Source organism: Poecilia reticulata, chromosome 9, assembly GCF_904066995.2.
Source record: "Poecilia reticulata chromosome 9, P_reticulata-male-v2, whole genome shotgun sequence".
Classification (NCBI taxonomy): domain Eukaryota; kingdom Metazoa; phylum Chordata; class Actinopteri; order Cyprinodontiformes; family Poeciliidae; genus Poecilia; species Poecilia reticulata.
In genome coordinates this window covers 6,254,474-6,265,562 of record NC_088838.1, presented here as the reverse complement: position 1 = coordinate 6,265,562, position 11,089 = coordinate 6,254,474, and the positions used below count along the sequence as shown (strand labels likewise).

Below are 11,089 nucleotides of genomic sequence, written 5' to 3'. Positions count from 1 at the left end.
TCTGTCTCTTGCACAATGACAGTTATGCAAAAACAGTTGAGCCTGCCACAGTATTATTATTGTTATTATTCAGTTTGGATTGTGGGAGGCAGTTCATGGATACTCATGATTTTGGCACGCCTGCGATTTTCACGTTGTAGAAGGATGGGAAAAAGCTCAGAGCTGTGGAAGCTTTCCACAGCTCTGAGCTGAGTTACGAAAGCAAAATACGATACATGCTGCGTGGAAGAAAAAAAAAATGCTGATTCGTCATGCCTAAAGACAGAAAGATGGAGTCATGTAAACAGTTAAAAACAGAATTACCCAGAGAACGCCAAGCGTCTCCTGATGAAAATGCACAAATGCAACGTAAAAATCACAGGTTAATGCTGAGGAGCAAAAAAAAAAATAAATCACTGCAAGGGATAGAAAATGAGATGACGACTCTTCTGAAAAGGAGCCAACATTCAGATTCAAAACATGTGGTAAGAGGTCTGGGAAACGGGACCACGGTGCAGTAGGAGAAGCACCCGGGTAAAAAAAGAAATGGAAAACTGAGAACAGCAGACCAGGAAGATCAGAGGAGACAGATGGAACGTGGACGTTCAGATGCTTTAGTTACTAAATGAACTTCTTAAAGCAGCCGGAAAATATTGAAGGATTTCAATGTTCAATTGGCTTTTACACACTATTACATTTCTGTTGTTAATATGACTTGAAGTAATAATAATCTGTGAAAAGATCAAACTCCTCCAATAAATGTACCACTCCCAACCAGAAACAACCAATCAGATCCAGGATGATGGTTTTAGTGTTGTCCATTATGTTTGTGTACATGCTGCTCAATGTGTTTATGGTAGAGAAACAACTTATCGCTCCAGGAAAACCGTTTATCCGCCATCATCGGAGGCTATACTTAATAGCCTTAGCATTCTTGACAGGCTGTGATGAACCAGCTGCAAAGTAGCAGAGAACGATGCGGAAGGTCTGAGCAGCATGTACACAAGCGTAATTGAGAGTAAGACACTTCTCTTGGCTCTGATTCGTTGTTTTTGACTTAGTAGTGTATTTCTGCAGCTAGTAGTGTAAGCTCTGCGAGAATTATTTTTTGGCTTGATTTTTTTCATTCATTATCTGTCTTAAATTATACTGTCAAAACATAGCGGTAATATCATGTAACATTAAAAAAGCAACACATTTTTTAAAAGTTACATGTTGCAGATTTAGATACATTTTGCTTTTATAAAGTAAATCAGCATAACCGGGAGTGGGGTGGGGAAATCTGTCTTATTGAATGCTATTTTATTTAATTTTACATAGCTTTTCTTTTAAGCTGACGCGCTGACCGGAAGTACTTTACATGTTCAGTTCAGAGTATGCGTTTCCCACAGGAAGATTATCGGTGCTGGCTGCACCGTACCTACGATTCCAATGTAAGTAATTATTACTGTCTGTGTGAATAATCAACCAGTACTAATGTGACGATAGTTTAAATGTTCATACACTACGGTTATTAGATTTTATTATGAGACTGGAGTTGTTTAGGTCAGCATTAGTCTTGGCTTTTTTCGTAGTAGTTATTAGCAGTAAAGATTTTAAGATTGCGGTCGTTTAGTTTTAAGACAAAATATGTCCGATTTTTTTTCTTGGTCTGTGTCAGACAAGCCCTTAGCTTCATTTTATGGGACATGCTAACCTAGATTTACACTAAAATATGAACTGCACAGCAACATCGCCAGAGTTAAAATTTCAGTGTTAGCACATATTAGAGTGCATTGTTGAGACTTTGGTGCTGTATACACAATAAATAACTCAATACAAATGTGATAACATAATATTAAGGGTGTTGATGGTTTTCAACACAGACAGTGGAAGCTTCTGGAAGAATCCCGCCGACGCCATTTTCTTTGCTCGGTTAATTGACGAAGTGGGGGAGTATGTAAGTAGCAAACTTCTAATATTGTTTTTTGTTGTTGCTTTTTTCGGTCATTTATAATTATCGTTGTTGAAATATTTCGATATTTAGAGTTTTGTTTAAGTCTTTGGTGGATGGACTGAAACCTTAATGCATTCTTTGAACGATAACCTTTCAACACTTACTTGAAAAGTACTCGAGACAATATACATAGTAAATATTCTGTAAAAAAAAAAAAAAAAAAGCACAACTGTGGCTTTTCTAATGCTCCTTTAAAAAGGCAATTCTCACAATCCTTCATACAATCATTGCAATATTTTCAGTTTCTCCAGGGAATGGATTTAAGCATTACTTGTACTGCCAAATGAAAGTAAAAAAACCACAGAAACAACTTATTTTGCTTAAGAAATCTCTCGGAGTTGTATAACTTTGCCTAGACAAAACACAACATCTGTGTGTCATTACCAGCGCTTTATACAAGTTCAAATAAATTACGCAACAACAAATGGAAACTGTTAAAGTGCTGGAACATTCGGAGGTGATTTTGGATGTGAACATGGAGCAGGGATTGAGAGAAAAAAAGTCCTTTTCCTGAGAAAGAAAAACAAAGTTTCTAGAACAGAGTGAGAGATGAGTTGCTTGGGTGGTGGAGTTGCCGAGAGATGAAACGATAAAGAACAGGACCCAAAGCAGGAAACAATCAGGCCCTATTACAGACCAAACGTCAGAGTTTTAGGGCGAGTCATGCAGCTTTGGGTGGCACACACCAGAAAAACACGTTCACAGCGAGAGGCACGTTGAAGTCCAGCAGCAGGCATCATGATGTCAGCCGGGGGAGAATCTCTGGATTACAAAACACTTTGTAAGTGTCTGCACAGTCGCTTCTGTCTGGATTGCTAACTCGCTGTCCTTTGCGCTCCTGCTGAGCATGTCATGTTGGGTGAGTTCGGATGCAAGCTGCCGTGTAAAAACACGCGGACAGCCTCGAATGTTTTGACACATGCAGGCCCTTCAAAACAAGAGCTTGAAAAAACCCAGGTCACACTCCAGCCGTCCTTATCATCAGACCACATGCTGCTAACTTCCCATTTCAACATGCCCCCTGTACGGTTGAAATCAGGAGACAAAGGCCAGATTCATATTTCTTCTAGAGTTCTGTAAATATTCAATTAGAGAGCCTGAAATAGCTGAGCTCTTGACTTGTTACAGTCAATAAGGTTGTGACCCTTTAGTCATTAGCCATTTTAAGACAGCCTTTGCTCTAACATTAGAGGTCTCTTAGTGTCCAACTCTTTCCATTCAGAAATATTCATACTCTTGTCTTTTTGGACTTTTGCCACACAGTTTGTAGGAAGACTCCATTCAGATTATATAATTACCGGACTGTACAGTAGCTGTTTTTTGCTGGGTTTTTTTACGCAGGCAGTAAGTACTGAATGCATAAAGGAAAATATTTAAAAGGTCATAGAAAGCCAAGAAGAAGCAAACTAAAATGTGTCAATATTTACAAAGCATTCCTGTTGCCATGTGCAACTCAGTATAGTTTAATATTAACTGATGTCCCATGAACAAGCTTCTGATTACCAACAGTTTTACATTAAGTTGAATGATTAAAATGTAGAGTAAAAAAAAAAAAAAACACTCCCAAAAAAATCTTAATTTTGCAAAAATATACTTAGGGAAATTTTTAAAACTACATATCAAAACTTTTGAGTGCTTAAATGACCACCAGTGAAGATATTCCAGATCAGAAAAGAACATAATTTTACCATAAGCATCCGTGGCCATGTGTCCCTTCATTTAAAGTGATGTATAAGAAACTATAAGTTCTTCTATAAAGCTTCAAAAAGTTCTAGAAGTTGCAAGTTCAGTTTTTCTAATTAAAACACTAGCAATAGTAATTCACTGAAATACAATTGCTTATATGCACACTCACTGCACAAGACTTCACTGCTGAAGAAAGTTTGCTGCAGAAGATTTAAACAAGACAGTGAAATTCTAGGAGAATATAGTCTGGTCATGTGGGGCCAAAGCTGAACGGTGGTCACACACACCATCCCGATTAATGGGATGTTTCAACATCATGCTGGAAGAAAACTAGTTAAGGACTAGTAACAGGTCAGTGGTAGCTGCAGTTATCCCAGTCTGTGAAGATAAAAAACCCAAACAATCAAAAAACACTCTTGCAAGGTTCTGCCAGTACTCTTTACATACAGTCAGAAATATTACCACTTGCTGTTTAGTGACTTATTCCAAACAGCATGGGGAGGCGTAATTATTTGCACCAGTTAGTGCACATAAGAGGCCACCCATTTTTGTTCATTAGAATGGCTTCCACTTATTTTCCCATGGTTCTCTGTTAGTGTGTTGCACATGAACTATGACCTTTGAGCTGATATCGGTGGTATGAATGATCTGAATGTCAGCAATGCCTTCTGTGTCTGCTCCAACAGCCTCGTCCTGATATAACAGCAAAGACAGTTGACAGTTCGAGACCGCTCTGAGTGATGTTTGTGAATGCAAGAAAATATATCAGTCATGGCTAACATCCAAACTTCATTTCTCTGAGAAATGCTAGCTCCAAATATTAACATGCATGACAAGCAGAGATTTGAGTACTTTTTTTTTTATTGTTTTACAAACTGTTACCATATCACTTCCCAACAGATTTTACTTGTGCCGCAATTGCATTGTCATAAACATAAAATATTCTCTACTCTCACTTACAAATGTACATATATAATCATTTACTCTCTTGTAGAAATTAATAAATTAGAACAATAAATAGTATTTTATTTGACAAAAGCAGCAGACATATCAAATGGCTTATAACAAAAAGTATTTGTTTAGGGCATTTTATATTGTGACAGTCTGGCCACTATGCCACATTTTCTTCAAACTTAGTTTTTAACCAAAAAGATGTCCAAGAAAGTAATGGATTACTTGGATGTAGATCTGCCAGAGTCACACGAACTTGGGTCAGTTAGTTGAAAAGGTTACCAAGGAGCATGGACAACCCTTGGCCCCCTTCTCCACTCTCCCATGGCCCCGCCACATCAAAAGTTGCCCCAAACGCAACTGATGTACATGTTTCTCAACCTCCAACACCTTGCTATCACTGTAGCTCTGGGGGGTGGAAAATAGTCATGTGAAGTGGAAAGCAAGGTTGAGATAAACAACCCTACCAACCAGACCCTTGCACAGAGCTCACGTATCAGGCAGTGGCAGAAGACAGGAGCTGGGCCTGGAGAGTTCATGGCTTGTCAGGTTGCCGGAGGCAGGCCATTGCTTTGCACCAGGGCACATGAAGTGCTGATTAGTGTTTGCATTGCACGGGGAGGCCAGAGATAAGTGGAGAGGAAGACAGATGTCAGGGGAACAAAGAGGAAGGAGGATGAATGACCCACTAGTTCCCACCAGTCTGCATAAACTGTAAGAGGCTCAGTACTTGGAGAAATTCTTTCACCACTGTGGGTATGAGAGCATACCTTTCCATCACTGGATACCACACTGACTGTAGATCTGTTGCACAGTTCTACTTTCACTCCGCTGCATGACAGATAGTGACTAATGTTCATACCTTTCCTCTACAAGATGAAGTACTTGCTTTACTTTACGGTACAATATACATGTTTGTCCACTTGCAGTGCACAAATGTTCATCAGTTTAAAATGAGCACTCCTAGTCTCACAGAAAAAAAAACCTTAAAGAGATTTCAATCATTGTCCCTTTCAGTTCTCAAAGACCTCAGCTCAATTTCTTGCCGCTGGTGTTTAGTATCCTTCCTGTTGTGGTAAGACTTTACAGAAAGTTTGAATGTCTGAAAGAGGGGACTATCTGCAGCCGCACTCAGCTACTACCATTCCCTCATACTTGTACTTGTAAGTGACCACGCCTGTGTCATCCAGGTAGAGTAAGGAGATGGGATCCAGCTTGGTTGGCACACAACAGGCTCGTGTTGCTTTCTGGGGACTGTGGATGTTCACCAGTGTCTGGACTATGGCATGTTTGGTAGGTGTGACGTGCTTTGTCAATGGGTATGAACAAACGCCAGCACATTCAAAGGCGTCATAGCCAGTGGGTGCGAGGATCCAGCTATCCCAGCCAATGTCTTTAAACTCTACGTACAGAGATTGTTTCTTGCAGTGGTTTCCTTTGGCGTTGCGACGAATGCGGGACGCTGTGTCATAGATCAGGTTGGAACGCATCTGGATGAGGTCTTCCTCATCTGGTTCAGCCTCACTCTCGTCCTCGCCCCACAGCCCACCCAGGTCTGTCCCGAAGTCATTCAGAACAGCACTAGACGTCTCATGGTCTATCATCTCATTCAGCTCACGCCTGTCGTCACGGTGATCACTGCTCTGATCATCAGAGAAGACAATCAGAAGGGGTTTATGTTTTTCCTCTGGGCTGTTTTCAATCCTCATGTCACCTTCAAGTGGAGCCTCATCTTTGCTGGTCTCTTTCGTACTCTCAACATTTTCGTCATCAGCGATGCTGGAAATCTGTACTTCTAAACGGTGTGTTGTTGCTCCATCAGATTTGCACCAACGCTGCACAGCGGCAGTGAGGTCAAAAGCTTCCCAACCGTTATCTGTCCCAAACACCTGGCGTGAAGCCAGTTCCAAAAACTCAGTTCGCTCCTCCACCCCTGCAAACTCATCTCCCCGCGCCGTCTTTTCATCGGTCATGTTAAGCCAGTCGTGCGATGTCAGTTCATAGATGGTGACCTTGCGGTCAACACCGGCGTAAAGGTGGCGGTCAGTCTGGACTAGAGTGTAGAGGCGTAGTTCAGCTGCTGTGATGCGTTCATGATGGGGGATTGACACGTTGAAGAGCAGTGGGTGACGTCTCACCCCTCCTTCTCCCACAACACTGGGATTTGAATCTGGACAAAAACACAAATTCGAAGTTAAAGCTCTGTGTTGTTCCTTCTGTATAACTACATTTGAGCTGAAGTTATAGACAAATTTCATCCCAAAGCAAAGATACATTTACTCTCTGACTTACTCCTGTATAAAGCTAAACAAAACTCAGAACTTTCATCAAATTTTTTTTTCTTAAAAGAGCATTTGCTGGTATTGTAGTTAAAGTAGTGTCCGCAACTTGTATAGCTAACACTTGTACAAGCTTAGAGGAAAAGCATTATTAAATTACATGTGGAATGATAATTGGTATCCATAGCAGTCTTTTTGGAATAATTGTAACTAAAACAGATTCTTTTTTATGCTTAATTTCAAAGTTAAGTTGATCATTGTATCTGGGAACAAGTGTATGGAAAGCAAACACTTGCCATAAATACAAGCAACTCCTTCTCCCTAATGTGCACTATGGAATTCTCTCTAGGTTATAGATTTTGAAAGGGAACTTTCACCTATTTTTAAACAGTTCCAAAAACAGGAGCAAAAACTTACCTTCATTTTTGAAGCTGCGAATAATATTGGCTGTGGGCATGGCAGTGCGGTCATTAGCAAAGCGGTTATAAAGCTCCATCATGTACTCGGGTGGATCCTCTCGTGCGCTTCCAGCAGACAGATTTGAAGGACCCAGTCCGGACAGGTTGAACGTCCGCAGAAACTGCTCCTTCAGGCTCTCCAGTAGGTTTTTCATCTTTGAGCTGTTGTCCTGATCCAACGGTGATGGATCCACCACACCTCCATGCCCGTCCCCCAGTCCTGGATCAGGACGATACCTCGGATGAGCGTTAGAGATGGGGTTGCCTTTTCCAAAGCGAGGCTCCCGGAGCAGCAGGAAGGAAATCAGCAAGAACAAAGTCTTGGATGTGCAAATGGTTCCCAGTTGAGAGACCCAAATGCTCGCCATGGGAGAAAAAAATCTGCAGCAACCTATTTTATGCCAATGGCCTGTGGAGGAGCTTGAGCAAGAAGACCAAAAAACAATGCTGTAATTGTCCAAAAGTTTAATTTAGTTCTGGTCAGTTCACCTATGACCTGAGACAGTTCTTGTTCCCTGGCAACACCTGAAGAAATGTTGACCCTTGCATTGACCAACGTGAACTTCTCTATGGGCTTGTGTTCTCCTGGTACTCCTCTCCAGATGTCACAATGTTTATTCTCATGCGCACCTTTTGAAGTTCCTTGCAACAGGACGGTGGTTGCGGTGACAGGGTAGCCAAGGCTCGTGTTTGTCTGTCCGACTCATCTCTGTTGCGTCCTCTCCTCAGTCAGACGCTGTCTGTGCTCACCTCTCTTCCCAGCTCTGGGTTTCTGTCCCTTATCTATGATATGGTGGGCTACGCATTGCACAGTGCTTATGGTCTGTTTGTGGTGCGCGTGCGCGCGTGTGTGCGTGCGTGTGTTTGTGTGCGTGTGTGTGTATGCTTGTCTTCCCTTTAACTTTGTGTGATGCAGTAGCTTGTGTGTTATCTCACAGCGTCCTTAATGAGGATTTTGTAAACACTGTCCTGTAGCCTCTTCCTTGTGGAAGAGCTATTTTGTTTTGGTGGGCGTTCCGAGGATGATACTCTTTATTTGTTTATTTGCTTTGTAAATGGTGGAGTCCTCGGAGCGACTTTCCAGGCTACATTGGGCATTTCCTTTTGACAAAATACACTGTGGGTCTGTTGATACGGTTGATGCCTCCATCAGACAACGGCAGGCTTAATGAAATAGAAAGGCAATGAGGTGTAGGGCCTTCATAGCAGCAAACAGCTTCTGAGTTTACTTTGGGTGAAGTTGCTTTTCAGAGTCGGCACTACACAATAAACAAAACATATTATGCTATCTTTGAGATATGCTCCATTCTCTTTTGACATTGTGTTTGTAACAAATAGTTCTTTGGCACAAGTGGCCTCTTTGAAGATAGGGAAAAAAAGACAGTTGTGGACCAATCTGTTAAAACCCCTGGTAATAAAATGTGCCTTTTATTGCAATGACATAATTATGCCTTTTTTGTTTGTTTGTTTGTTTGTTTTTGAAAACTCTAACTTGTATTTAAGTACATTTGCATAGATGACATCAGTATTATGTGTTGCTTTGGCATTATGCATTGGACAGTTTTCTTTCTTGACCCAGTTTTAGTTTTACAAGGAGTCTTATGATATCACGCACTCCAACAACATTCTCAAAGTCTTTAAAAGTAAGACAGGTACACAGCATCAGGTGCAGCTGATTCGCTGCACCTGACAGTGCAGAGTTTTTCTAAATATTACCTTTTTTCACTAGAATCTTTTTTGCCAAAAAAATTAACCTTTATCTCATCCGATCAAACCACATAGTTCCAGTTAAAGTCATAGTAGAATTAAACAACAAACAAGCACTTGTTGTAGAAGGTACCCAATGATTGTTACGGAGACTATTTAACCTTAAAAACGTTCAGCAGACCAGAACTCTTTTCTGGAGATTAATAACATCCCTGGATCTTTGTGTCATGTTATATTTTAATACTGGGAAGCAGAAAGTCATAAAAATGTAATTAAAAGTTCCCAGATACAATGATCAACTTCACTTTGAAATTAAGCATAAAAGATGATTCTGTTTTGGTTACAATTATTCCAGAAAGATCGCTATGGACACCAATGATCATTCCACATGTGATTTTGTTATTTTGTTACGTCGGATTTTTAATTTTTTTTAACCCAATAGTCAAGTTTATCTTTATAGCACATTTAACAAGTCAGTTCAAAGTGCTTTACATCATAAAAGCAAAATACAGTCAGGCAATTACAAAACCAGCAACAAACATTACAAACATTATTGTCAAATGCCATCATCATCATCATCATGAAATCAAGTAAATACACATCAAATTGTTGGTCAATGTTCCAGTTATTACTGATCAAAAGCATCTCTGCATGGGTGGGTTTTTAGTTTTCATTTAAAGTAACTCAGTGTTTTGACTGTTTTCTGGACAGTCTCCAGATTAGTGGAGCAAAAAAAAAAAAAAAAAATCTGCATAGATCGCTGCATAAACAGACATACCCAAATTTATTTTTTGTGTTTGACTCTATCCTGCTGCTATAGACGATGCTTATTTAAGGATTTTTGAACAACTGAATACGGGCCTCATTGTTTTATTTCTAACACCGGACAAGAACCACCAAATTGCTTCATTATAACGCTTTGAGACATTCCTCCCGATTAGGACGCCAACAATAAGTCAAAGGTGAAATCTGCTATGGCCCACCCAGCATTGTAAGCGAACCAAAATGGGCCCTCTCCCGCACTCTGACTCAAACTTTCACATCGTCCCGCTCCAATTGCATTAACAGCCGCCGGTTCCTCAACACATGTGAATAGCTTCCCCGTTAGTCACCTGAACCCTCTTCCACCATGCGGCTGTCCGTCATTCCTAAGCTTCTTCGTGTGACCCCCAAGATACACTTTTGATTTCGGTGCGTCACACAGATGGGAAAGAATGAGCTTTTCCTGCCTCTGCCACTCGTCTGCCAGGCTGACAGTTGACAGACGTGTTGTTATCTGCTGCTTTGTTGAACTACTGCAGCAACAGACTATCACATCTTCCTGATGGGCTTAGGAAGGCTTGATAACGCCAGTGTCCTTCTGCACACACAGCTCCGCCTGGCCTAGCTCCATGTGGCCTCCATTACTGGTCTCGGGGTGTGGATTTGTGGAGGTGACTGAAACTATGTCAGGGCCGATCCCTTAAACTGTCCTTTTACTTAGTTTCCTGATGTTTATGATTTCCAGCTGTTAGCCCTGTTGGATAAAAGTAGTGCGGTCAATTGATTAAAAGATTTAATCAGATCAGTCACACTAGTGCTGTGCACGTTTTCGAAAAATGTTTTATTGTCTTAAACCAAGCAACTAAATTTTCCAGGTTTTTGTGTTTAAAATAAGTCATTTTGTTTCAATTGTAGTTTAGGAATGAGGACACTGGTTGTGCTTTGGTAGAAAGAAAATTCACCGTTGCAATAAGTAGAAAGCTGCATACCATCCTGGTTTTATCCAAACGTCCAACGCGGTTTTTTGGGGTCTTTTTTTTTTGCCAGTATTCAACTTTATTTGCCAGTAATCTGACAGGAAGAGGGGAAATACATGCGGAAAAGGAACTGAGGACAGGATTTGAAGTCGGGACGGACTTATCGAGGTCTATGGCCTCTGTGTACGGGTTTCGATCTGTAACCGCTGTGTTTTTTGAAGCCAAATTTGCCGCTGAGCTCACCAGTCTGATTCTCCTTTCTCATCTTTTCACTCGCGTTTGCGACTCTGCATT

General features: G+C 40.9%; 1 protein-coding gene and 1 long non-coding RNA gene across 2 annotated transcripts in view; one reads left to right on the top strand and one right to left on the bottom strand.

Annotated features, from left to right (window-relative positions):
* Window positions 1–200: 200 nt before the first annotated feature.
* The window catches only part of LOC145553009 (uncharacterized), a 35,463-nt gene continuing 24,574 nt past the window's right edge, over window positions 201–11,089 (top strand). The window contains exon 1 of the long non-coding RNA XR_014089180.1: window positions 201–1,918. This is a non-coding gene — a long non-coding RNA (uncharacterized LOC145553009). The remainder of the gene's footprint in view (window positions 1,919–11,089) is intronic.
* bmp10 (bone morphogenetic protein 10) lies at window positions 4,403–8,486 on the bottom strand. The gene is made up of 2 exons (XM_008417679.3): window positions 7,309–8,486; window positions 4,403–6,782 (listed from the first exon to the last, which is right to left on the bottom strand). Exons 1-2 carry the CDS (start codon window positions 7,715–7,717, stop codon window positions 5,728–5,730), a joined length of 1,464 nt encoding a protein of 487 aa, XP_008415901.2. The 5' UTR covers window positions 7,718–8,486; the 3' UTR covers window positions 4,403–5,727.

Bases quoted from the DNA above. Each gene is read 5' to 3' on its own strand.
- bmp10 (XM_008417679.3), bottom strand. From the start codon at position 7,717: ATGGCGAGCATTTGGGTCTCTCAACTGGGAACCATTTGCACATCCAAG. The intron at 6,783-7,308 runs GTAAGTTTTTGC...GTTTTTGTCCAG, and splicing joins TCGCAGCTTCAAAAATGAAG to ATTCAAATCCCAGTGTTGTG.